This window comes from Talpa occidentalis, unplaced genomic scaffold (assembly GCF_014898055.3).
Source record: "Talpa occidentalis isolate TD23 unplaced genomic scaffold, MPIMG_talOcc4v2.1 talOcc4.7, whole genome shotgun sequence".
In the NCBI taxonomy this organism is placed as follows: Eukaryota; Metazoa; Chordata; class Mammalia; order Eulipotyphla; family Talpidae; genus Talpa; species Talpa occidentalis.
In genome coordinates this window covers 99,762,689-99,790,438 of record NW_023605083.1, presented here as the reverse complement: position 1 = coordinate 99,790,438, position 27,750 = coordinate 99,762,689, and the positions used below count along the sequence as shown (strand labels likewise).

At 48.3% G+C, this 27,750-nt stretch overlaps 1 protein-coding gene across 1 annotated transcript; it reads left to right on the top strand.

The window, feature by feature from the left end:
• Positions 1-3,637: 3,637 nt before the first annotated feature.
• Positions 3,638-26,593, top strand: ALKBH5 (alkB homolog 5, RNA demethylase). The gene is made up of 4 exons (XM_037491665.2): positions 3,638-4,822; positions 13,374-13,454; positions 24,394-24,549; positions 25,278-26,593. The coding sequence occupies exons 1-4, from the start codon at positions 4,053-4,055 to the stop codon at positions 25,453-25,455; spliced, it is 1,185 nt and encodes a 394-aa protein (XP_037347562.1). The 5' UTR covers positions 3,638-4,052; the 3' UTR covers positions 25,456-26,593.
• Positions 26,594-27,750: the final 1,157 nt, after the last annotated feature.

Sequence of the window (27,750 nt, the reverse complement as noted above, 5' to 3'; positions counted from 1 at the left end):
CATTACTATTAGCAGGACTTGAGACTGAAGAAGACAACAGGGATAGATTGGGTAAGTCTTTGCAGGCTACACTAAGAATTTAGTATTTCATCTCAAGAGCTATTGAAGGAGCCTTCCAGGATTTTTTTGGTGGAGCTTGGGGGTGGGGCAATCTGCTCACATTGTGCTTTGAATAGACGCAGGTAACCCAGAGGAGAAGCATTGGCTGGGAAACTCTGACATGGACACCAATGGTGGTGTCAGAAGTGGGAAATTGGTAACTTGGGAGAGATTTAGGAAGTCCAGCCAAGAGGACTGGGGATCAGACTGTCCTGGGGCCTGGTCCAGAGACGTCAGGAAGGAAGCTTCCAATGGGGTGTCTGGTATAGGAGAAGCTATTGAGACCTAGAGGCAGAAGTGATTCCATTTTTGCCTAGTTGAGCAGAGCTCTGCTCCATAGGGTAGTTGCTGGGAGAACTTTGTGATTACTGAGGGAGTGAGTTCCCTGTCAAGCAGGGGTGTGAATAGCCTGATGCTCCCCTGCTGGGCTTCTGAAGGGATTGAGCCCGCAGAGCCAAGCTGCTCATTATGCAGGTAAGGGGGCATTGCTCAGGTAGCCTTGCCACTGCCAGCATCTGCTTTCCTACCACCACCACCACCTCCAGCACCACACCCTGCTAGGCTGTGTCAGAAAAGGGCAGGAGGGGCCTCCCTGGTGGCACAGCGGGTTGAGCACCGTTCCTGCAACCTCTGCAGCGTGGGTTCGATTCCTGGCCGATCTGGGAGAAACCCACATGGCACTGCAGACCTCTCTTGCCTCCCCCACTACTCGCCTCAGCAGTGCAGTGTCTTCAGTCCGTCTGCCTGTTCTGCTCCCCACTCTGTCTCTGGTGAATCCTCTCATCCTCCCATACCTCTGACTGTACCCCAGTTTTTATATAAATAAATCTTAAAAAAAAAAAGGGCGGGAGTCAAATTTACCATAGACTTTGTACCTGCCCTATTTCTCCCTGGCATTGCCTGCTATTACTTTTTGGGTGACTGGCCCAGGGCCCAGGACAATGGCCAGGGTCTCAGGTGTTCAGGATTCCCCATCCCATAGGCCCTGCTTGCCTGATTTGCCAAGCCATTACCTAACACCCACTTCCAATGGAGGCTGGTAGATCACCCTTCAGTTTACAGATGTGGAAACTGAGGTCCAGACTTCAGCAATATCCTCTGCTTAACATACATGACTTTATTTTATCCTCACAACCATAATATGAGGTGGGTACTATTCCCATTTTATAGACCAGAAGACTTGTTATGGGTCAAACCCTGGGGCAAGGAGATAACCCAGTTTGTGGGCCTTCACCTGTGCACTTAACACCAGACAAGGGGCCTCCCTGGTAGCCTAGGAGTTAAATCTCAGCACTACCACCACGGAGCCTGAGTTCATCCCTGGCCAGAGAGCTAACCTACATGGCACAGCAGACTCTCCTGTTTCACCTGCTGCTCCCATAGCAGTGTATTTCAGTAGATCTGCCTGTTCTGCTCCCCACTCTGTCTCTGGTGATTCCTCTCACCCCCACTTCTGGCCTACACCCCAGTTCTTCTACACAAAATAAATGAAAATCTTACAATAAAGTAATAATTCTTTAAAAAAAGAATACCAGACAAGATCCAAAAGCAGATACACTATGAGAAACCAGAAAAAAGATTTAAAAGGATTTGTTTACATATGGTGTGAAGAGTTAAGAGAGAGGTGATTTGTTGCCCAGCATGTGGCTAGATGCCATCTTTCCTAACCTGTAGAGTTTCCAATGACTAGGCCTGATAGGAAGTCAGCTAAATGAGAGAGCATCAGCAGCCTGTGTTACCTCTTTTAAAGTCCACATGGCAGCTTTGCCCTGCCCCTAGTTCCCAACTGCAGTCCCCATTCTCCCCTCCTGCCCCTTTCAGGAAATCAGAGGGTGGAGTTCCCTGAGTCAGGAAAGCGCCACCTTTCATCATCTAGTTGGCTATGTTGGACACCTACTAGCTTGAGGATTGTTTCTCATTGTTCCTCTCACAACTGAAGTCCAGAGAAGGGAAATCATTTGCCCAGAGTCCTACAGCCTGTCATGCATGATGTCAAGATTCAAGCCCTAGTCTGTCAGATTTCAAAGCTCTGTGCTTATGCCCTGACAAGGTAAGGAAGGGGGTAGTTGGGGGAAGGCACAGAGAGACACTGGCTAGGAGCCAAGGTGAAGCAGAAGCAGAAAGTGGGCAGAGAAAGGCCAAATCATGAAGACTAAATCGCATTTCACTTCAGTGAGAATTTGGGAAGGCTGCTACAAAGAGGAGAGCTGGGCCTCAAAAAAAATAAAAATGAAGGCGATGGGTGGAAGTTTGTGGCAGTTCCCTGGTGATTGCGCGCTGGGAGATGAGGTGTTTGCGGGCCTTCGCACGATGCCGTGATGCAGCATTGCAAGGGGAAGAAACAGCTCGCGTAAAGCCCAGGTGTGACCTTGTGTTTGCAGAGCAGACAGTGTCAGGGTGCGGCCGGGGCTCAATGTTCGCAGAGAGCATAAAGGAGACAAAAGTCAGAGGGTCTTGAACAAAGGTCCCGAAAGTCAAGCAAAGCCATCGATTTTAACCTAGGGAGCCATGGGCTATTTGCCAGCAAAACCGGCTCTATGTGGGCACGCCCCCCGGCGCACAAGCGGCCCCGCCTTTGCTCACGACGTACACTGTGCCCCACCGCATCGCTTCAAACTTTTGAATCGCCTCTAATTAGGCGCGCGCCTACTCTCCACCGTGGGATTGCTTATGTCGTTCCCGAAAGAGGTGCCCCATACCCTTGTCTGGCCCCAAGAGCGAGTCGCCCCGCCTGCGCACGCGCCCGCCCCCACCGGGACGTGACTCGTGGAACGTCCACTCCGTACGGCGGCGGCGGCAGAGGAGACGGGGACTGGGGCGGGGGGGGTATGGGGGCAGGGAGGTGAGCAGATAATGCGTCTGGCTTCTGCGGCCGTCTCCGTTCGGGTTCAGAGCTGGGACCGGTGCTTCTGCATCGACAGTTTGAGAAGTTTCTGCTGGTTTCAGAAGTTCCTTGAGTGTCTGAGAGCTCACTCCGGTGGTCTCGCCATTCAGGCACTTATTTAGCCAGCCATTCACCCTTCAGGGGTCCTCGCCGCCCTCCCCGCCGCTAATTAAGTGACGGACTCTGTAGCCAAGGCGACCACCCGATTGACAGACATGGTTACCAATCAACTTCCGGGAGCTCCAGTTTGGGCTCTCCCGGCGCGTGGCATGTGGTCCAATGAAAAAAGTAGAAACGCCAAAGGGGGCGGTAACGGGGCTGCCTAGGTTGTGGCGGTTCCCTGGTGATTGCGCGCTGGGGGTTGAGGCGTTTGCGGGCCTTCGCACGATGCCGTGACGCAGCATAGCGACAGCGTTGGCAGCGTGAGCGCACTCCTATAGAGGGAGCCCTTCGGTCACCGAGGTGGCGCGGCGTGGAGGCAGGTTGCTGTTTGAGGGTGCTCCCTCCAAGCCCTTCAGTGAGTGGGGGAGGGGCAGCGGACGACGAACGGTTTCTCTGCGCTTGCGCCGGTACCTCAGCCGTCCGGGGCTGCACGCACGCGCATGCCCGTTGCGCGCGGAGCCGCGGTGGCCGACTGCATTACGCGTGCGCGCAGAGGATCCCGCTGAGGAGCGGCGCTGGCGGACCTCTGGAGGGCGGCCCGTGACGTCGTGAGGTGCGCTTTAAAGTGCGGGCCGGGCCGGGCGTCGGAGGGTCTGGCCGGCAGTCGGGCTGAGCCTCCGCAGCGGCCCTCCGCGGCATGAGGTATTGCTGGCTTCCCAGCTCCCCGGGTCGTGGAGAGGGTGGAGGAGGAGAAAATCCTGTTGCCGCCACCGCTGCATGACCCGCCGCCCCTGAGGCCCTACCCCGCGCCCAGCCCCTCGACGTCCCCATCCGGGTCTTCCGGCCTCGCATGGGGGTCTGGCGTTGAGGACCCCCTTCCCTCCGGGGGTCCCGGGGCGCGTCCCCCGAGAGCCATGCCCGGCCGCCCCGCCCGCCCCGAAGGACCCTAAAGCAGCGTCGTGGGGCCATGGCGGCCGCCAGCGGTTACACGGACCTGCGTGAGAAGCTCAAGTCCATGACGTCCCGGGACAACTACAAGGCTGGCAGCCGGGAGGCAGCAGCCGCCGCCGCCGCCGCGGTGGCCGCGGCCGCTGCAGCCGCCGCCGCCGCCGAACCTTACCCGGTGTCCGGCGCTAAGCGCAAGTACCAGGAGGACTCGGACCCCGAGCGCAGCGACTACGAGGAACAGCAGCTGCAAAAGGAGGAGGAGGCGCGCAAGGTGAAGAGCGGTATCCGCCAGATGCGCCTCTTTAGCCAGGACGAGTGCGCCAAGATCGAGGCTCGCATCGACGAGGTGGTGTCCCGCGCCGAGAAAGGCCTGTACAACGAGCACACCGTGGACCGGGCCCCTCTGCGCAACAAGTACTTCTTCGGCGAGGGCTACACGTACGGGGCTCAGCTGCAGAAGCGCGGGCCGGGTCAGGAGCGCCTCTACCCACCGGGCGACGTGGACGAGATTCCCGAATGGGTGCACCAGTTGGTGATCCAGAAGCTGGTGGAACACCGCGTCATCCCAGAGGGCTTCGTCAACAGCGCCGTCATCAATGACTACCAGCCCGGCGGCTGCATCGTGTCTCATGTGGACCCCATCCACATCTTCGAGCGCCCCATCGTGTCCGTGTCCTTCTTTAGCGACTCCGCTCTCTGCTTTGGCTGCAAGTTCCAGTTCAAGCCTATTCGGGTGTCGGAACCTGTGCTTTCCCTGCCGGTGCGCAGAGGGAGCGTGACTGTGCTCAGGTAACCCACCTGGGAGGAGGGGGCAGCCCTGCATCCTGCTATCTTAGCTGCTCCTGATGACCCGAGTCAACAGCCAATAGGAACCTGCGCTTTTTACATCTCCGACCTATTCCGCTTGTAGCAAGGAGGGGTCAGAGCAGAGGAGGGGTCTGCCTTTTAAACCGTGTAATAAGAAAGCAGTGAGGGATCAGGAAGCTATAGAGAAGTCTATGTCCTGAAGGCAGGTTTGATGTGATCACCAGCTGAGAATCTAAAGGCATCTTTGCAGAAAACCAAGATTTTAAGAGCCTCTTTCTCTTTGTGACTTTAGTGAGTTACTTTTCCACTCTGGGTCTCCATTTCCGAATTTTTTATTTAAATAAGTTTTCTAAAAGTCTTCCCAACTCTCTCATTTTGGTTTTTTTAACAGAGGAAATATTCCTGGATTCCTTAACAGAAAATACTTAGAGAGGAAGGCCCTTGAGAGTATTTAATTGATACACAGCTCTCTATTCCCAAGAGGAAGAGGGACTTCCCTGGAGTTGAATAGTGCTTCATAGATTAGTGGCTGGGCTAGGAATACAGTACTGCACACTTAAAATTAAGCCCTCTTTGGCTGCAGAAGTGTTCGTCTTTTGTAAGAATGTGTCGCTTATTATGACAAATTAAATGAAATACAGCTGGTCATTTTACCTGGTATTTGGCTGGTAGTTATGTCAGCAGCAGAACTTAGGCTCTTGGCCTATTTTGGATCCCAGATCCTGCTGAGAATTAGCTCAGTGCTCTGGCCCCCAGAAGTCATTGCTTGCTGGAACACCTTTACAGAGCATTTGGAAGTTGTCTCCTTTGGCCATGAAACAAGTCTAGCAATGTATACCAGTAATCCCCAAAATCTCTTAGGATATCTCGACTGCAAGTGTTCAGAGTGGCTTGGTTGACCACCAGATTCTAGCCTTGGATCAGGATACAAGAGGTTTTGTTGTGAGCACCTTAATCTCTGAACTGTGGTCAGTGCGATAGACCATGGCCATGAAGAGAAGTGCTGTCCCCGGAGCCCTCTGACTCGCATGAGGCAACTCATTTATCTCATTTGAGTTGAACAGCTGAGCCTGCTTTCTTATCAGGATAGCAGCAAAGCCTTGTGATACACAAGGTCTCCTAATGGGAAAGTTTGGGGCTTCAGTGGCAGTAGAAACAGTACTTTGTCTTCCATATGCATCTGAAATTTAAAGGGCCACATATCTGTCAAATATCCCTTTGTTGTTTGGGCTTCTGAGCTTCTCAGATCCTTGTGCTCCCAGATTGATGTCTTAGCAGAGCCATTTAAGATGAAATTTCCAGGGCTTGCTGAATAAGGCAGGTTAGCATCTGACTTCATTAAAGAACACTCAGTGCTAAAAGGACCTCACACTAGTGCCATTTGGTCTCTTAATGGGATATTAATTTTCCTTATAGACACAAGCGCCTAGGCTTGTTGTCAGGAGTTTGACAGTGATTGGATGTGTAATGAGGAGATCACAATGAGGAGATCACAAGTCCTCATGTGTAATGAGGACTTCTGCCCCCCAGCATATGCACATGTCTGTATTGAAGAGCAGTAGTTTAATATCCTTTTTTTTTTTCTTTTTTCCTTTTTTTTTTTTTCCCAAAGATTTATTTATTTATGTGTACAAGAGCTAGGGTACAGGCCAGAGATGAGAGGATTCACCAGAGACAGAGTGGGGAACAGAACAGGCAGACTGAAATACACTGCTGAGGGGAGCAGCGGGCGAGACAGGAAAGGTCTGCTTGGTCATGTGGGTTTCTCTCTGGCCATCCGGGGATGGGATCGAACTCGTGCTGCAGAGGCTGAGGATTGCTTCATAGTGTGGTGTTTAACCCTTTATGCCACAGGGACGCCCAGTTTCATATTCTTAAGATGCAGGTCTGTTAGTGATCAGGCACAAGATTGCATCATCAGGCAAATGTTCTTCATCTTTTCTTTAGAATGGTAAAGTCCTGAAACAGTCCCAAACTTTTCCAGCCCCTCCTAGATTCTGACTTGGTTGTGGAGTTAGTGTGGGAGGCTCAGCCATAACTTAAAAAGTGCTGACCCAGGCTTTGAATCTAGCTCTGTTCTCATTTGCTTTGGGATTTTGTGGGCATTCTCTGAGCTAGCTTTCCCATCTGTAAAGTGGGGTTGATGCCAACTTTCAAAGCCTACTAGAATTAAATGTGACTTAAGATCTAACATAAGCCCTGGTGCAAGGTAGTTACTTAAATGAGTGCTTGCTTTTATATACAAACTTTTAATGATTCTCTCTTTTCTTGGGGCACAGTGCCTAAGGATTTGGTGGGGCCTAAAATATAACTCTTCCCTTGATGGGAGTTCACAAAGATAAATACAGTCCAGGAAAGTAACTGCTGACATACAGTGAGGAAGCTGGAAGTTTTGTGGAGGAAGTAAGCTGGAACTTGAAGGGTGACAAGGAGTTAGACAAGCAAAGAATTGGGAGTGGGCACAGACTTACACAGCTTTGGCAACAGTAGCTTGGAGTAGCCATAGCTAAGGGGAATGGGTGGAGGTAGATGGAGTTTGTTATTAGTCCTTAGATCCAACTTAGCCCTGAAGTAAAAGTTTTGGTGAGGCATGCCTTGATAATTAAAGCTCTAAATGAGAGCTTCTCAGCAGCAATACTGTTGACATTTGGCATTGGCTAATGCTTTGTGTTGTGGAACTGTGTTACCCATTGAAGAATGTTTAGAATCTAAATGCAAGTAGCACCTTCTGTGACAACCAAAAATGTTTTCAAACATTGCTAAGGTTCCCTGGGGGACAGACTCATCCCTAGTTGAGAGCCATTGCTCTAGGGTTCTGGATACTCCCATTAATTGAAGTTTTCTGAAAAACCTGCTTCCTAAGCACTCTCACCTTACTTGATGTGCAGGAGGGGAACACCTGCCTGTTAGTGTGCCTCTCTTCAAATCCTGCTTGGGCTCTTTCCCAAGCACTTAAGAGGCGATGCCTTCTTTTATTTCTTGATGTGTACCCCAGCCCTGCGGTGATGGAAGGGGGAAGCTGATGAAATCTGATTCTCTGTGGATTGGTAGGGGTTCTGGCAAATCTCATCTGATTCAGATTTCAGTTATTGGTGGCAGTATGGTGTCTATACCCATCAAAGGCAACATGTCAGGAATACAGTTTTATATTAACAGTTATTAGGGGCCTCCCCGGTGGCGCAGCGGTTGAGCGCTGGGTTGCGAAGCTGCCCGCGGCCTCTGCGTCGCCGGTTCGATCCCCGGCTGCTCCCCGGCCACAGGAGGAGGGTCCCACATGGCGCGCAGACCTCTCCTGCCGCCCGCTGCTCCCCTCAGCAGTGTACTTCGGTCCTTCTGCCTGTTCTGCTCCCCGCTCTGGCTCTGGTGAATTCTCTCACCCTCCCGCACTTCTGACTATACCCAGTGATGTATAAACAAACAAACAAACAAATAAATAAATAAACATGCCTCTATTAAAAAAAAAAAAAAACAGTTGTTAGTGTGTGGCAAACATTGATGCAGTAGTGTCCACAAACGTGGGCATTTAGAGCAGGGTCTCAGACTGTTTTTAAGTGCGCATTATCCTTCTTTGCAAACCCTGTTGACAGCTTTTTTGTTTTGTTTTGTAACCTGCTGGGTGGGTTCTCAATGTTTTCTAGGGTAATAAATACCATTTACCTTATCTTCATAGCAGTTCATCCCACATTTCTTCCTTCTATTCCCTGTAGGTTAAATAGACAGATTAAAACTGATTTTAGTTGCATTAATTAGACTAATTATCAAGGCTAATTGCTTACTTGCTGCTACTTTTAATCACTGCTGCACGGTCTGTCGTTGCTCTGGCCACGTGCCCAGAGACCCAGGCCTTGGCCACTGTCTGAAAATGACTGTCGCTCAGCCTGTGACTTCCAGTTAACAGTTGATATTGGATGAAATGGATACCCCTTTCAATTTTGGACTAAGGGCTGATCTTGTTGAGCTGACTGGAAGCAAAATTTAGCTTTTTGGCTTAAAATAGTTTGGAAAGTAGGGCAGATAGGTCCTGGGCCACATCTCTTATGTGGAGTCTTCTGATTCCATGGCAAGGGGAGGAAACTCAGGATGAAGTCAAGGTTGCACATTCTCAGCAGCTGTGGGCTTGGGGTTCTCCCAGGCCTGACAAGAAGGCAGAGGAAAACAGAGGAAGCTAGCAGGCAATCCATGTTCTTAATTGTGGACATCAGGGAAAATAAATAGGCCACAGAAATTTCAGGACTGCATGCACCTGGGCAGTTAGTATGCAGATGTGACTGAGATAAAGTGGGAACTTTCTGGGGGCATAGGCTGATCTCTGTCCATGGGGTGGTGAGTATGCATGTGTCCTTTGCTGAGGCCAGTGATGAGGCCCTCAGGACAGATTGGACCTTGTCTCCAGGCAACATATGTGGGCTTCTTCCTACTCCCTCATTACTGAACCTACCCCCATCCTTCCCCCCACCCCCAAATGCACAAATCAAAAGAAAACACAGTATAGAATAGACACACTGAAACTAAGAGTTTGGAGTTCCAGTGCCACCACTTTCGTTGTTTGTTACCTAACTGTTCTGGATCTTAGTTTTCCTAAGCTGCAAAGCAAGGCAGTTCATGCCATTGAGTTGTTATTGAAGGTTGACTATGTTTTGCACTAGGGAATGCTTGATGTTTAGGTAAAATATGCTCAGCTCCTCCATATTTATATTGTGACGTACAGAATTGGAACGCAGAGCAAATTGACCTTTTTCTGAATTCAGAAAGCCCCAGAACTTCTCATAAAGTTAGGCCACATGTCTTCTTGGAGGTTTCAATCTGGTTATAATTTGAGCCTGCACTCACAATCCTGCCTCTGTTAGATGGCTGGCCTGCTCTTCTCAAAAACTTAAGTTTAGTTCCACAGGTTATCAGTGGTGAGACAGTTCATGGTGACTACCCAGAGAAGATAGACCCATTTGGAAGCAGGCTGTCACCGGGTCAAGATCTTGGCCATTCCCTCCATCCCAGACAGGGTAGATGGGGAATGGTAGTCATCTTGGAAATGTGCATTAAAAATTCAGTCTCCTGGATTAGACTGTCCTTACAGAACTGTATAGTCCTGCATAGTATCTTCTTATAAAGAGTTTTTCAGACTTCTCTTTTAACCTGCACCTAATCCTCTGAAGAAGAGCTTGCAGTTATCTGTTTTGCAGATGTGGAAACTAGAACTTCAAAGCAGTAGAACTGTTGAACACAACATACATTTTATTTAGTGTCCATTGTATGCAGAGATGAGTAAGGTCTTTGCAGAACTTTGTCTTGTAGGGAAGACACAACTTCCATAAGGCCAAATGTAGTGGTAGAGATACATGTAAGTAGTAGCGGGGGAAACCGCTACTACTGGAGAGGGATGGGTGGGAGGAGGGGGAGTTAAAGAAATAGGGGATAAGACTGATGAGAGTTGCTCTGAGGCATAGAGGTAATAGGTGATAGTCAGATTCTGTCACTCTTGATTATTGCATAACATACTAGACATTGCTGCGTGAGATTGTATGGAGGGGGCGGGGGGTGTTTGCCGTGGAGTGGTTCAACCTAGGGAGCAGACAGACTGACCAGCAAAAAGCATTTAGGTATTTCCTTTTCTCCTTCCCCTATGAAAACAAAGGAGCTGAAAGCACTGGAACTTTTCTTCATGCCAAGGGTAGGGCTGGACCCAGGACATATTAAGTTTCAAGCTGGCAGGCTAGGGCTTTCAAACAGTTTCTCTTGTAGCAAGTAGGTTTCTTAGCTGTAAATAACTTTCTGTGGTCTCTGCTGGACATTTTCTGTTGAAGTTTGACCTGAAAAGTGTCAACCTTGGTCGGGACTTTGAGCCTTCTGCTCCCAGAGGGACCTGATACTGAGTAGAGTTCAGTAGCTGTATCACAGCTGCCAGGAAGTTCTAGAAGACCAGTGTTAATGAACTCTTCTGGTGGGAACAGTGCCAAGATCTTTTTTTTTTTTTTTAATTTTTGTGTAGAAGAACTGGGGTGTAGGCCAGAGGTGCAGGGGGCTGGGGTGTGAGAGGATTCACCAGAGACAGTAGGGAGCAGAACAGGCAGATTTAGTGAACTATATTGCTAAGAGGAGCAGCAGCCAGGGATCAAACTCAAGCCGTAGAAGTGGTAGTGCTGAGACTTAACCCCTAGGTCACCAGGAAGGTCCTCCCAAGATCATTTTTGTGGGTCTTTGCAGCCCTACCTCTGCACTAGTTAATCTTAGATCTGGTCTTAGTGGCAGGAACCTGGCATGGCTTGTTCTTCATTCTAGAACACTTTGGGGGGAGGCAGGTGAGTGCAGTCAAGATTAGATACAGGTCTGGATTTACCCGTAACTTCATTAAGGGAAGTGGTTCCTTGTTGGAGATGGGAAGAGAGGCCCTTCATACTGTCTATAACATATCAATTAGATTGATAACACTTGTTAAGAGTAGGGAAGGTTGTCTGTAGCCAGTACTCTGCCCTTGAAATATGCCTTGGTGTGCCTTTGGGAAATTGGACTTCATTCTTTGGGGGGAAGTACTGTGTTTATATGTAGGGCTGTTTTGCAGCCCAGACTTACACTCCCCTACTGTGGAGTGACATAAGTATAAATTGAGACCTAGAGGTCCTAGCCCTGAGAACGGGTCTCAAGAGGCCTCTGCTGCTGGCAGATCCCTCCTGGGGGTCTCCAGATCATGTCTTTTTGGCACATGCTAAACCCCAGGCTCTGACTTGCTCCGAGGTGCTCCGGGTTCTCTGACTTGTCAAGTGCTTAGTAAATGAGAGGCACCCTGTGTTTATCTAAATTTTCACAATGACCTCTGTATAGGTTTCCTACTACCCTTTCCAGAGGTGCCAGTCACATAATCCTGTAACTTTAATTCTGCCTGGAAGGAAAGAGATGATGTCCCCCTTTTAAAATCTAAGTCATCACTGGCCGCAAAAGAATACCTAAGTTAGAAAGCACAGCACAGTGAACACCCTATATACTTACACTTGAAGAAATCTAGGTTCGGGCCCAGCAAGTGACCTGACTTGTACATGACACAAAGTTTGTAGGTAGCAAAGCTCAGATTCAAATCCAGGTCTCTTCACCTTCTCAATCTCATTGTGGGTTTGCAGATATTAATAGGTTCTTTGAGAAAATATTCTTTGGTCAGTGCTCAGTTAAAGTCACTAGATTCTTTTGCTGTAGTAACTCAGATCCTTAACATACTAATACTTTTTAAACTCATTATTTTATACAGCATTGCATAGCAATAACTAATATTCTGAATCATTACATTAACTTGACTGTGGACATTTGTTCATAGTCTCTGGTGGGATTGGTGTTCACAGAGAAAACTGAAAACGCTCTGGTCTAGGGGCAGCTTAGAGGGAAAGCCTCTAAAATAAAGCTTCCTTTCTTTACCCTTGGTGTGATTTCAAATCAGATTTCCAAATCAAAGGTACTGCCCTCAAACTTTTTAGCTTTTTATTTGCTCTTGCATCCAGTTCTTGCCTGCAGTTGGAATAGAGTGGCCATTTCAAGGAGTTCTCCAGGCCTGTAGTGTTTCTAATGGTTAATTGTGTCTTTACAAAGGAACTAATTAGCAGCCATGGAGAGGAATATTGGTGGTGGTGTGCTGTCAGGGGGAATCCTGAGCAGGAGCAGAAGAGTGAAGAATGAAAAGGTGCTCGCCTTTCACTGGCCCTATGGTTGGGTGTTTTTTGCAGTGGAGAACTGCCTTAGTTCCTCGTGGAGGAACTTGGGATGGGGGTGCCTCTCAGGTGCCATGGTCCCAGTGAGGGGACTCTGGAAGGTGAGTTTTTGCTTCCAGAGTTTCAAGTTAGAAACATGTTAACTGTAAAGAGGACAGTCATCTACTCACAATCATTGTGAGTACTTTAAATTTTAAGATTTGTGTAATTTGATGAAAATAAATAAATATTTGAGTGTGATGGAATTTCTTAAAATATCCCAAACACAGCTGTCTTCAAGAATTTGGATCCCCCAAGTGGAAGTTTTGGGAAACCTTTTTTTTTCAAGTTGCCAGATTCTCTTTTTTGAACCATAGCAGTCTTAGGTCTCTCCGGTGTCTCCGTGCTGTCAGCATCTCACTTGGCTTTCTCTGCATGCTGAAGAGTAAGGGGGATAGGAAGAAGAGGACATGGGTTCTTGTCTTCTCACTAAGGTCTGAACTGAGTTACTCCAGCTCCTTCCAAAATAGCAAGAGGTATACGGTCAAGTCCTTCTTTTAAAGAAAAGGACTCTTTAAAAGGAGGACTCATGGCCTGTGCATGAAAATTCCTGCTTTGGCTTCTGCTATAAGGCCTGCCTTTGCTTTGTCCCAGGTTTTTCTTTGAGTGCTTTCTGAATAAAAGTGTCCTGGAGCTTAACATTTCTCATCCATGTAGATTCTTGAACCTTTCAGCAGTGGGACAGAGGGTCAGCCATAAAACCTGGACTATAGTTCTGTCTTATTACCATCCCACCCCACCCCCCAACCCCTGACTTTGGTTGTCTATCTGCTCTCCATGCTCACTTGCTCTGTGTTTATTTTCAGTGGATATGCTGCTGATGAAATCACTCACTGCATACGGCCTCAGGATATCAAGGAACGCAGAGCAGTCATCATCCTCAGGAAGTAAGTGTTCTGGAATTTGGTACCTGCAGGCCTGTCTGGAGATACAGGTCTGGGTCCTGTTAGAACTTGACTCCTCTGTGTCAATAGGTTGCCATGGCAAAGTCTAGGCGAGGAAAAGACTATGAAGTCTTTTTCGTTGACTTCTATGAGGATAATGCTGTGTTGTCTTTCACTTCATCAGACTATTAAATGCTATAATTTAATTTAGGGCTGAGCCAAAACACAAGGTCCCAGTATTTATGAGTACAATCTTATGATTTGGGGGGCTTTCTTCCAGTTCCTTCCCCCCCTTTTTCTGCACTTTCTTGATTCTGATTTATTGCATGTGTTCTTAATGATTATTTTCAGACTGTGCCATAGCAGTATGATTTTAAAAATGCCTGGATTTTCATTTCTGTGAGAAGTAGAAATGAAGGTGGGTGAGTAGGCTGCAGTGTTCAGCAGGGACGTATATCTTATGGCTTTCCCTCCTTCTGGGGAGGGAGTCAGGGGAGTACTGACCCAACATTGCCAAACATGGTCTCACCATTACTTCTTTTTGCTCATGGTGTGACTGGACTAAAGTGAGAAGACACTATCTCATGACAAGACGGCTTTTTGATTTTTTTGTTGTTGTTGTTTGTTTGTTTATTTTAAAGATTTATTTATTTATGCATATAAGAATTGGGGTACAGGCCAGAGGTGCAGGGTGGGTGAGAGGATTCATTAGAGACAGTGGGGAACAGAACAGGCAGACTGACTGAAACACACTGCTGAGGGGAGCAGTGGGCGAGACAGGAGAGGTCTGCTGCACCATGTGAGTAGCTCCCTGGCTGGCTGGGGATTGAACTCTTGTGCTGCAGAGGCTGTGGATAGCTTCACAGTGCTGTGCTTAACCCCTTGTGCCACCAGGGAGGCCCACGACTGCTTTTTGAATGGAGTTCCAAGAGGCTTATTGCCCAGGGTTGCATAGACAGGCAGATCAGGACTGGTGCCTAGACCTAGCCTAGAGCAGAATGTCCTATAACTGCCACCTTTTTTAGTTTGTTTTTTATTTTTAGAACAGTACCCTGCACCTCATTTCCCCTGTTGTTAACATCTTATGTGAGTGTTTATTACAGCAAGAAACCAATGTTAATACATTATTATTAACTGTCCCCATGCTTTATTCATATTGTCTTCTTTCCTGTACTTTTTTCTGTTTTTGGACCCCACATTAATTTTAGTTGTCATGTCATCTTAAGCACCTCTTTACTATGAGTTCTTCAGTCTTGCATTGTTCATAATAACATTGATTAGTGAGGTATTTCATAGATAATCTCATAGTTGGGATTTATGTGATCATCTCCCCGTTAGCAGGGATTATGGGTTTTTGGGAAGAAGATCACCAAGATAAAGTGTTCATCTCAAGTCATATCCAGGGCACAGGAATTAACTAACCAGTGTTGATGTTGACCATGATCACCTTGCTAAGGGTACATCCATCAGGTTTCTGCATTGTGAAGTTGCTACTTTCCCTTCTCCATATACTGTTCTCTTGGGAGGGAGGTCCCTAATTGCAGCCCACACATAAGGAGTGGGAGTTAACACCAACCCCTTTAAAGGGTTATATAGTAACACATTATTTGGGATTCTGCACAGGTTATTTTCTCTTCTCTCCCATTTATTTCTATATGCAGTCATTTGCTTATATCAGTATAGACTTGTGGGAATTTATTTTCTGCTTAACAACTACTTTTTTTTTTTTTTTTTTTAAGATTTATTTATTTATGCATACAAGAGCTGGGGTACAGGCCAGAGATGCGGGGGGGGCGGGGGGAGAGGATTCACCAGAGACAGAGTGGGGAATAGAACAGATAGACTGACCAAAGTACATTGCTGAGGGGGGCAGCGCCGAGTCGGGAGAGGTCTGCTGTGCCATGTGGGTTGCTCCCTGGCTGGCCGGGGATCAAACTCGTGCTGCAGAGGCTGCAGATTGCTTCATAGTATGGTGCTTAACCCCTTGTGCCACCAGGGAGGCCCTATGCTTAACAACTTCTAACGTTGAATTTTCTTTTCTGCCTTACCATCTATTTTAACTTCAGCTGATAATTTGGCATCTTGGCACTTTGGGCCCAGAACTCCAGAATAATGTAGTTGTAAAGTCTCTTTGGCTTTGCTCTGCCACTTTGTGAAGTCAAAACTTTCGGTCTCTGTTTTGTCATCTGTAAAGTAGAGATGATCCAGACCTGTGCTGGAGAGTAGCTCTGAGCACATCCGGGAGCTCCAGACGTGAGACAGCTTGGCAGCAGGCAGCCTTTCTTAGTCTAAGAATTTTCCCAGAATTTATCAGAAAGATTTTTTTGTTACTACCTTTCCACTTTGTTTTCCTGTGGTTCGCAGCATAGGCCAAGACTCAGAATCAATAAGTGATGGAGCCCTGGATGTAGCTCGTTCTGACCTTTCCTCTCTAGTCATATCTAATTGGACTTTACCTGGCACCTCAAACTACACAGGGACAGGGGCCTACCAAGCCAAGAACCTGGAGAAAAACTCCCAGGGTGACAGAAGACCAGAACAGTAACTTGCCAGGTAGTCTCTCCCAGCTTCTCACAACAGTAAGCTTATCCCAGGGAAATCTTTATTGGAGATGTCTATAGCCAGAATTTCAGGTCACCCTTCAAGCTATTTCTTTCCTATTCATCTTTCAATATCTGGCTGTCCAGGCTGGATGAGTCAGATGCTTCTCAGTGGAGGTAGGCATCTACCCTACACTGTTAATCAGCTGCCCTGCAAGCTTTTTGGCTAACTGGTCCCTTGGCAATAGTCTGAGTTTAGAGAGTGGCTATGTAGGTAGCTGAGACTTTGACTTTCTGGCTTGAGTGGGCCCAGGAGCCAGCCAGGGATTGGCTAGAGATAAGTGTGTGTCTTTGGTGTGAAAAATGGGAAAATGTCTCCAAACTTCCCTGGTCAGCTCAATTGGGGAAAGTACCCAGCTATAGGGAGCCAACCCAGAGGACCTGAGGAAAGGCATTTCTTACCTTGGGATAAAATTCAAGATTCTCATTGGAACTTGTCGGGGCTTTGCTTATCTATCTAGCCTGTTCTCTTGGTGTTTTCCCTTTTCCATTCCTTATTTATATAAGAACTGCAGCTTCTGGTAGGTCTTTATCCTTGACTCTTACAGTAATGTGGTCTATAATGGGAATACTTTCCTATCTAACATGTTCATCTTTTGATCTACACCTCACCCCTAAAGGACCCACATATATACACGTTGAAAAGTGATTGACTAACCTAGCCATTTTTCAAGGCTTAAGTATTAATCTGTAGTCATCTCAGTGTGCACCCCCACCCTCCTTTATACTATCACAGCCCATATACTTGCCATTGAGCATTTCAGAATCCCACCCAGTTCTCTAGGGGTATGGAAATCATTGTTCATCTACTTGAGACCCAGTCTAGAGGAGACATCAGAGGAGGACAGTTGAGATGATGAGGAACAGCTTCATAGTAGCTGTCATGGCTTGTCTTGGAAAACGACAACCTGGTGACAAGATTAAAAGGGGACTATCTTGGCCCAGGTACTGACCAGACATCAAGGATGTGGCCTTGGTGGGTGCTTGGAAGATAGGATGTGTTCTGGTAAGATCATGTGCATATGGGTAGAGTCTGGGCATTGAGCCTTGCCCTGTTCCTCATTAGCAGAAAGGATGGCACCAGCCCTGCTAGCTCTTTTAAGTTCAGGTGAAGATTACATAGATTGCTGAGGGAGGGCTGGGGCGCTTGTCACTGCTCAGGTCAGTCAGAGATGGGATGGTCTTTCTAAGGACTTCATGGAGGGCAACAGTTGACTGGTTGCCGAGCGCTTTCTCCTTTAATAAAATGTGGTTCTGGGCCTCGCTGGTGGCGTGGGGGTTTCGATGCAACCTATGAAGCTATCTGTAGCCGCTACAGTACAAGTTCGATCCCCGGCTGACCAGGAAGCTAACCACATGGCGCAGCAGACCTCTCCTGACTTGCCTGCTGCTCCCCTCAGCAGTGTATTTCAGTCACTGCCTGTTCTGTTCCCCACTCTGTCTCTGGTGAATCCTCTCACCCCCCCCCACCTCTGGCCTGTACCCCAGCTCTTAGATGCATAAATAAATCTTGGGCCTCCCTGGTGGCACAAGGGGTTAAGCACCGCACTATGGGGCAGTCCACAGCCTCTGCAGCATGAGTTCGATCCCCAGCCGGCCAGGGAGCAACCCACATGGCGCAACAAACCTCTCCTGTCTCACCCGCTGCTCCCCTCAGCAGTGTATTTCGGTCAGTCTGTCCTGTTCCCCACTCTGTCTCTGGTGAATCCTCTAAACCCCCTGCTTCTATAGCCTGTGCCCCAGCTCTTGTATGCATAAATAAATAAATCTTTTAAAAATAAACAAACAAACAAATAAATAAATTTTAGGGGGGAAAAATGTGGTTCCGTGGAATGTGCATGGTGCTGAGGCTTTATACACACGGCGCCATTGTTTCTCACTGGGAGACTGGGAAGTGACCTGAAAGCTTCCCCAGGAGTGGAATCCTCGGGCTTAAGATTATGGTGTATTTGTATTCACAACCAGTAAATGGCTGAGTAAGGCTTTGAATTTGGGTCTCCTGATGCTGGGTCTTGTGGTCTCTTGTCCATAGTGGAGTACCCCAAACACTGTCCCTTTCCCAGCATGCTCTGAGGTGGGTGTATTAGTTTAAGAAATGAGCTTAGATATTGAAAGGCTTTCTTGTCTCTGCTGTGCCAGTATAGAACTGATTGGTGAGATTGTTTTAAGTGGCAAGGGGGCTACAATACAGACAGTGGGGGAGGAGTGTGGGCCGCAACTGCAGCAAACCAAACAGTTCCTTGAGGCACCTCAGGATCCTCCCAACTTTCCTGAATGTCCCCATTTTCCAGCCCACCCAGGGCAAGCTGCCCACAACACACATCATTTCAGTCAGGGAATCGGAACCTAACGTTTTTGAAAATATGGTTGAAGTTTTAGGTTGCTGGCTAGAAAAGCAAGAGACTGACCAACTTGGGGTATAGCAGTTCAGTGGGATGAGGCTGGGGAGGAGGGGATGGAGTATTCCTTTTTTCCCCATAATCCCCTGACGTTCAGTCTTTTGAGGGAATCCGCATGCTGTCCCATGTTAAGCCCCACTTACTAAGTAACAGGTGTTGAATAGAGTGCCGCCCACAAATCAACCCTGAGAGTAGAGAGTATGAACTCTGTTTGAAAAGGGTCTTGGGTAGAAAGTGAACTACCTCAGGTCATCCTATCAAAAGCTAGTTTGGAATGATCTTTGAGTAGGGATAACTGACTTGGAAACAAGCTTTTCCACCATGCACAAGGCACCTGAGGCAGACATAAAGGAAATAGTGCTCCCTTGGTGCTTGATACATACTTTGCATGCCAGCACAGCACAAGCGGAGTGGGCAATGTCCTGAATGCACAAAACAGGTAAATAAATAAAAAAAAAAAAAAAACACAGATAAGTATATCCACCTTAGAGAGGGTGTTTTGGAGAGGCTTGGTAACTCTGGCTATGAAACAGTTCTGAACTAGAAACTGTTGACCAAGCAGAAATGGTGTTCTCACAGACTGGAAGGCAGGGGCGTGTAGGGAACCTCAGTAGTTGCGGGTTGATGGATGAAGGAAGCCTTGTATCAACATTTGATCATAAGGAGGACTCATGGGTCTTCATGGGCCTTCTTAGTCATTGACCAGTAACTACTAAGTAAAGTGGCTCAAGGCAGAGTAAATAGACCACTTCTTTGCTTCGGTCAGGTGGAACTTAGATAAGAGTGGATTGAAATTGGAAAGAGCAGCTAGAGATTAATTTGCCAAATGTTAACCATGGCTGGTGTGTGCCAGGCTTTGCTAGTTCCATCAGTGTGATTGTATGGTCTCTTATTCCCTTTGACCTTTGAGGGGGACATTGACCACCTTACTAGGTGCTAGTCAACCAGGAAGACTTTCTGGAGAAGTGCCATCTGAAGGTGATCAAGGATGTGGACCTCGGGATAGAAGATATTCAGGGACAAAGATGCTTCTTACAAACTTGAGGCAGAAGAGATGTTTTTTACAGAGGCTTTTGTAGGGACACTGAGGTAGTCCATTCTAGAACACAGAGAAGAGACGGGGTAGAGGGCTTGATAAGACCTAAGCTGATAAGAGAAGACTTCGTGTAGTGTCAGAGACATCTGCAGGGTACTGGAAAGCCATTGAGGTGTGTGAGCAATGGAATGTGGGATGCGAATTTGCAAGTGAGAGACTGATTACAGGTGACTAAACTAAAAGGCTTGTTTGGCCATTTAAGCCAAGGGGCCCCAGGGGTCAGGGTGAGACCCTGTCTGACAGCAGAGCAGCTTTAATTGAGACCCTGTAAGTGGATGAGATCCAGGTGAGATGGAGGGCAGACTCTGGGCTTTGTGCCCTAGGGGAGAAGTGACCAGCACTTGGTTTCCCTGACCCTGGCTAGACCTGAGGCTTTATTTCCTGCTGAGACGTCTGCCTTTGCTCCTCTCCCCTTGATTCTTGTCTCCTGTGCCAAAGATTGGTCTTTCTTTGTTCTGTGGTTCAGTGTATGTGTCCATGTGGATAAACCTTACTCATTTGAGAGCCTGACTGTCCTGATGAATCCGCAACCTTTCTTGAGGAATAGGGCGAAGTCGGACCACCAGGGAATGTGACTGGTTTTGATTCCTTGTCTGGCTCTGTCCCTCCCTCCCCCAGTATAAGTAGGTTACCTGAGCCCTGTATTTGTCCCTAAAAATTGGGGGCATAGTGGTGCTGGCTAAACTTGAGAATGTAGAGTGTTTCTCATCGCCTTTTACTCGCCATACCCCGATCTGATTCTGACAGGTCAGGTATAGGGGCTAAGAAAAGCTGTGTCCAGTTGAGGTACAGTGGGAACAGAGGCACATGGTGCAGGAGGAAAGGGAAACCCCAGCGGTGTGTTGTGTGGTGGCAAGGTAGAGGAAAGCAAGCTTGGTGTCTGATCTTCTAGTATCCTGGAGGATGACACTGAGATCTTACCACATCTGAACTGTGGGTCTCTAGGTATCCATTTTGCTGGCCTTGTTGTCTGATGCCCATCTGTGGAGTGTTGGCTCCTGGAACTCTGGGTTATACATATGGTATGACACAATGGTAGCCAGACTGAACATTTTGGGGTCTGGGTATCTTGCAGGCCTGGGGCAGCTGTGGGGAAGTAGCAGGGAGGTCTGCCAAAAGTCCAGATTTGTGTGCTTCAGGGGCTCTCTCTTTGGTAATTCTCATGTGTCTCTTAGGATCTCCTGACCATAGCATGCTTCTCTATCTGTCTCAGAACTGTCTTGCAGAGGAGAGCAGGGCAGAAATTGGAGGGAGGTTGGTATAAGAGGGGTACGGGGGTACTGTTGCAGGAGAGACAGAAGTGCAGGTCTGTACTTTGTGGGAATTTGATAGTGGAGGTGCTGGAGCTTAGTCTTAGTGGCCCAGGTCACTCAGACAGTGGGTGTTCAGACAGGTTTGCCACACTGCTCCCTGCCCGCTAGTTGCTCCATTTGGAAAGTCAGGCTTTGTATGAGAAGGGTACATGGTGAGGTTGGAGCAAAGGTTGGAGGGTGGTTGGCAGTGGGGCTTGAAGGTACAACCTGATTTCCTGTCTCCCAGAAAGGGAGTATACCTGGCGGTATACCTGGAAAGCTCTGCTCTGCTGCAGTGAAGGGACCCACCTGCCCATCAGAAGAAACCATTGTGGAGTAGTACTTGTGTGACTTAGGCCAATGACTTGGCCTCTGATTTATCATTGCTTCCCACTCCCACAGGGGAAATAATCTTTCCCAGGAGCTTCTCTGGAGGAGTCCATGAGTGAAAAAGAACATGAGGGGACCTCTGGGACCAAGTCAGCTTCCTCCTTCTCCTCAGGTCACATGTTAATATGTTACTTTAGGTGCTTGGTCATCTTTTTTGTTGACTTTTCCCTGTACCTGTGCCCAATTCCTGCTTTGTCCTGAGGGCTGCCCTAACACCCTGAGTGACCTATATGGGTGTGGTGGTCTGCCTGGCTAACACTTACCTTGCATACCTGGGGTGCCTTGCTGTGACCGCTGTATGTTGACTCAGATCTGTAACACAGGTCTTTGTTCCTGTTACAACCTGAGGCATCCCCTACCTAGACCTTTCTGCTGGAACTGGACTTCTGACTCCAAACCTGTGGCTCTGTCCACAACCTGAGGAGCCTGGCCTGCTCCCTGGAAATTCATTGTCTTCATGCTCTTGAGGTTAAGCTGCAGGTGGGCTCTGGGCTTGGATCTGGCTATAGATTGGCTTCTTGCAGTCAGTTTTGGAATTGGAGGCAGGTCAGGAGCTTTTCCAGCTATTCTGAGATGTATTTGTAGCAGCCCGAGAGATCCATGTCAGGAGCCCTTTTGTACCTCAGAGTTCATATTGTCCCCTAAGTGGATACAGGAGGCTGGATTCCTGGTAGATTTCCCGTCTCCCTGACAGCAGCAGAGCTGTCATGTGGAGAATACCTGTTCCCTCCTTTAGCAGCTAGAGAGAAACAAAGCTAGTCCGGCTCCCTGGCCTGTCTGTATAGTCTTAGCCGGCCCCACTAGTCTCCTCAGGTACTCCAGTAGTCCTCGAAAATGGTGATAAGTCACCACCACTGCCCCTTACTGTCCAGGTAGGCCACCTGTGTAATAACCTTCTCAAGAAATGTGGGGCTAGGGTTCGGCCTCTGCCAGTAGGGGTCAGCCCCAGGGTGTATGGTCCAGCTGGAGGCACAGGTTCTCCCCCTGGTTGTTCTGCTTTTTTCTTGCCATCTGTCATTCACCTGAGGAAACAACTCCAGGGTGTGGGGTCCTACCCCCTAGGATTTCATTGGGGTTTTTGGTTTGCTGGGGCTTTCCTGCCCTGAGCACTTGTTCCCTGGCGCCTTTGGAGTCTTAGTGTTGGATATTGCTCCATGGTGCTAAGGAGGGTCTTTCTTCCATGAGACTGCAGACCCCTGGAGGAGTCCTCCTGAGTCAGGCTTATGGCTGGCTCATTTGGTCTGGTCTGTGCCACCTGGATCTCTTGAGTGCAGATATATGAGACCTGACCTGGTTTTTAAAAATAAGGAAAAGGTCCTTGGATCTTGGGTGAGTCTACGTACCCTTAAATATCCGCATATTACCTAACACCATGTCTTCCCAGAGCCCCTCTAAAGAATTCTAGCTTTGGAGGAGGTGACTTTTCTTCAGTTTCTAGACCATTAGAATGGAAAGAGGCCCTAGAGCCAATCACATTTCTCCCTTCTTTGCTTCAGTGTGAAAACTGAGACTCGAGGGGCCTGATGACTAGCCTGGGATCCTGAGTAGCAGCATTAGGGCTGGATTGCCTTCCTTTTGCCACTAGGTCTTTCTTCCCAGGGTGGAGTCTGAGACTCGTGACCAATCAGTGTAGCTTGGTTCCTCAGGCCTCTCAGTCTGTGAGGCCAAAGCTAAAGGGCATGGACTATGGCCTAGCCTATCTGCTGCTCACCAGTTTAGGCCTGAGGTGGGCAAACATTGGTTCCCAGTTAGAAGGCGCCCCCTGCTGGTCCCAGGAGAAAGATTCCTTTCCAGATTCAGAGCCCTGTAGCAGGGAAGCAGGGAAGATTCATGACTTTCTTTTGTTCAGTCCCACCCAAACAAATGCATTCATAGATTATACATAAACATTAGGAAGGATGTTAGGCCTTGGAAGATTGGAATTATCAGGTTCCTATTTCAGAAGACCTGAGAGGTCTGTGGTCTCACCTAGGCTAAGCCTTTCTTTCACAACTTCCAGGACATGTGACTTATTGCCTTTCTGACCCAATTTCTTCATCTATTTACAGCAGGCTAGCCAGTAGGGAATGGGGGGGGGGTGGTGCTATGAGGACTGAATATAGTTGTTACCAATAATGCCAACCCACATAGGTCAAGGCAGCTCTTAGATTTTCAACCTGCTCTCGTCCCCTTGGTGTCCTTTTAGGATATCCTGAGTCCCACCTTGTGAACCGAAGTATTACTTTGTGCCTAGCAGCCTATAGGAAAGGTAAAGAAGCTAACTACACCCCACCCTCCCTACCTCAGGCCTCTTGCTCCTTGCTACCACCAACCTGACTCGCCAGCCTTCTCTCTACCACAGCAGAAAGCCTTGGACTTTTTTGAGGTTTCCCAGGTCAGCTCCTTCTGGCCTTGCTTCATAAAGGACTTGGACCACTGTCCTAGATACTATCCCTACTCAGCTTCCCCATTCCTCTTTTCCCCATCCATACTTGAATGTTTTTCCTTTATTAGGTGTTTCACTATGTTCCTTGAAACTCACACCCAGTGTAAGTTGGATTTTGCCTTCAAAAGCTCTCTTAACCTTGGCTCAATCAGCATCCTGGGAACCAGCAAATGTTGCCAGGTGACTGTAGCAGGATGAGAGCCAAGCCTGTAAAGATGCAGTTATGCCTGGTGTCTCCTCCTGGTTCTGCTACAGTCTCAATGTACCTGTGTGAGAAAACAGGATGGCTCTTACTCTGTTCACTTCCAGCCTTTCCACAGGCCTGGACCAGGAGAACTGTCCTGTCTTGGTATTTCAGGCAAAGATGAAGGTATCTGTTGGTGCCCACCAGTGGGGTCCTCAGTACTCTGGCAAGTATAGTAGATGCCCCTGAAAAACCTTTCGACCTGAGTGGGATAGGGTGGAGCTGCCTTGTGCCGCTGAGAAAGCGCCCTGATACCTTTCCTAGGGCAACAGACCCATATCATTAGAAGTCTACAAGCAGAAGTATTCCTGTTACCTACTACTAAATTTGAACTTAAAATGGAGAGTTTTAGGAAGTTCCTAGTTGAAACTTGGAGAGAGTAAGGCACAGAGCAGAGACTGCTGGCCTCTGTCTGCCTGACTGAAACAAGAATTGGTCTGATGGAGCCTACTCTCACCATAGGCCCACTGGCAACCCATGCATTTTCCCTTTGCAGGACAAGATTAGATGCACCCCGGTTGGAAACAAAGTCCCTGAGCAGCTCTCTGTTACCACCCAGCTATGCTTCAGATCGCCTATCAGGAAACAACAGAGATCCTGCTCTGAAACCCAAACGGTCCCACCGCAAGGCAGACCCTGATGCTGCCCACAGGTACTCAGTTTAAGACCTTTAATAAAAGCCAGTAAAGCCACCCTATGGCCTGGCTGTAGGGTGAGATGGGTGGGGGAGACTTGGGATAAGTGATTAGGAGCCTGGCATTTCTCACCTTTCCAGAGTCTTTTTGATTACCCTGGGTAATCAAATCAATCAACCCTGGGGTTCATGGCATTTCCACCTTTTTGAAGACATACTGTTTCAGCTCACACTGGAAAGATGAGAAAGACATGCAGGGAACTTATTCTTGACAAGAGGTACTGTACATACTAAAACTCTGAGGCAAGAAGAACTTAGTGATTTCAGGAGCCTTGTATGGTTGGTGAGCAAAGAGGTGGTAGGTGGAGAGATAGAAGGTGGACGTAGGGGAGGAGTAAGAAGTAGAGGTAGATGCAAGACCTTGTAGGGTCTTGAGCCTGTGATGGGGCGGGGGTGGGGGGGTGGGGGCTGCTTCTGTTCTGCAGCTTTGGCAATGTGCTGGGATACCAAACTTGGAGCCAAGCAGACCCCATGGGATAATTGGGAAATGTCTCAAAGAACAGCCACTAACATTTAGTGGGCAAAGACTGTGATGCTGGTGTTTCTACCAATACCATTCCCCATGGAGAACCACCAAGAAGAGTGTCATCCCTCAGATGAGTTTCAGAGCCACACACAGAGGTGAGAGGCCAAGCCCCTCAGCCAATCTTTGGGTAACACCCCCATCTTACCCCCGTTCCTTGCAGGCCTCGGATCCTGGAGATGGACAAGGAAGAGAACCGGCGCTCAGTGCTGCTGCCCACACACCGACGGAGGGGTAGCTTCAGCTCTGAGAACTACTGGCGCAAGTCCTACGAGTCTGGGGAGGACTGCTCAGAGGCGGCAGGCAGCCCCACCAGAAAGGTGAAGATGCGGAGGCACTAAGGCCTGCCTCGCCCTCCTGGGAACTCTGGTTAATCCTCACTTAGCTGTCCCCTCTTGTTTCGAGGGTTTTTGTTTCTGTTTTGTTTGTGGGGGGTTTTGTTTAGTTGTTTTTTGTTTTTGTTTTTGTTTTTTTATCCTTCCCCTCTTTCCTCACTGCACCTCGGTTTATTGCCTGTTACGGCTGAAGAACAGATTGACCAGGACCTGGTTCTCATGTTCTTGGTTTTCCTCCTGGATGGAAAGGCTGTTGGCATCATTAGGGAATGGAAGCTCATGCTGGAGTGACCAGTAGAAGTATGGGGGACAGCTGTCCTCAGTTGGAGTTATGTCAGACTGGGTTTGTTTAAAAGCAACAAAATGTTTTAGCTAAGAAATTTCTTGTTTTGCTTTAAATGTAAATCCTTCAGTGTTGTAAAGGAAGTTCTGTCTCCTGCCTCCCTGTCTCCACTGATGAATGCTCTGGGTTGAGGTCTCCTCCTGGGCCTTGCAGGCTCCACAGAGGCCAACTGTCCTTCCACCTCTTATCTGCTCTCCAGTCCCCCAAAGTTCATGCAGATACCCTCTTCCTCCTGCAGCAGAGTCATTCAGGATGACTGGGCAAGGGTTTAAACTATGCCAGCCACTGCACCCCAGAGCTATTGTCAGTCCCACAGGCTTCCTCCACACCCACTGGCCTGCTCTGCCCATGGAGTGCCGAGGGGCTGGCTCCAGTGGTCCTGACCTCTCTTGCCAAGAGCACGCCTTTTTGCTGGGTTGCTCCTTTTAAGCATATGCCGTGTTATTGTATGGGACAGTTAGACTTGCCATGTTGGGGCCGTTTTAGGAATTGTTTCTAGCTAGAGGGACTGGTGTCCTTCCAGTCTAGCGTTTGGGGTATGGAAAATTGTTGTGGTATGTGGTAGGGATTTTGTTTGCTTTTGTTTTGAGTTTTTAATTTTTCTTGGGTCTCCTGGCTTTTTCTTGTCCCTTTCCTTTCTCCTACATTGACCAGCGTGGGCCTTCTTCCCATTTCATCCCTCTATTAAGGCACCCACCCCCTCTGTCCGCCTGTAGCATGCATCCAGGGCCAAGCTCAGGCCTGCAGACTGGGTTGGTGCCTCCTCTGCCTCAGGGGTGTGGGAGCTGGGGAAGAGGCTTTTAAAAACAATAAAAGAAAAAAAAAAGTTTTTGGCAGTTTCCACCTACTCAGATCCTCGAAGGCTGCAAGTTTTTGCTGATCTAGATTCACTAGGAATATCTCCTTGCTAGCCAGGGCCAAGACCCAGGCCACTGAGAACAGAGGCCCATACCAGGGGACCTTGTCTTACAGAGGCCCAGGCCTGAGGCTGCAGAAATCTGGGGCAGCCACCATCAACAAGCCCCTCTCAGGGGTCAGAACTCCTTTGCCAACGTGGATTCCTCAAGTCGGGACTGCGTAACTAAAGCAAGTTGCAGTTTTATTTTTTTTACAGCTTTTTTCCCAAAAAATGATTTGTAGTTGTGTGTGCAGCACTTTGCCCTGATATGTGTGCTCTACAATAAAAACCAAATCTAATATATTTTGAAACAGGTGTCTGATGCTGTCATAAGAGAGGAACTTAAACTCTGAACAGGGTTTGGGATGGGGGGAGGGGTGGTGTGACAGGTCTCCATGCATACCAGGGCCCCAGAGGAGACCACCAGTTGCTGACACAGGCCTCCCATGTGCCCAGCCTTCAACTGAGGACAGGAGGTGGACTTGCCCACTGCCCCCTCCCCCACTCCAGGGAGGATGACTTCATCAATTGTGTATCTAGGTTTCCAGGGTGCTGTGGACTGAAAGGAGCCAGGACCACATCCTCCTGAGTTCTGGAAGCCCCTCTTCCTGGGGGTGATCACAGAGGCTATGTGCCAGTGAAGGAGGGGTAGCCATGAGCAATGGCAGGGAAGAGCCTAGACTTTGTAGGAGATAGGCAAGTGATTTTGCTCATTTAATTCTTGTTTGATGCACTAAGTCCTCACTGTGGTGCCAATTGTAGCAAAACCCTTCTGGTCCCTGCGTTCAGGACTGTACAGGGTATAGGATAAGGACCAAGGTATGAGGCAGATGTTTTGAGGTGGGGTGGGGTTTTAGTCCTTCCAGATCCTAGACTGGACTTTTATCTGTGGTCTTCCAGTGCCCAAAGCAAGCCTGCTTAGTCAAATTCTTGTGGAAACCTGGCAAACTACTTCTGTCCATTTAAAAGAGAAAAGTAGAGAGGGAGCAAGTAATGGGTCAGGACTCATTCCTACCAATCAGTTATAGAATGACCATGCGTGTAGCCAGTTGGGCCTACA

Coding starts and splice junctions, on each gene's coding strand:
- ALKBH5 (XM_037491665.2), top strand. CDS start 4,053: ATGGCGGCCGCCAGCGGTTACACGGACCTGCGTGAGAAGCTCAAGTCC. Junction 4,823..13,373: donor GGGAGCGTGACTGTGCTCAG/GTAACCCACCTG, acceptor GTTTATTTTCAG/TGGATATGCTGCTGATGAAA. Junction 24,550..25,277: donor GACCCTGATGCTGCCCACAG/GTACTCAGTTTA, acceptor CGTTCCTTGCAG/GCCTCGGATCCTGGAGATGG.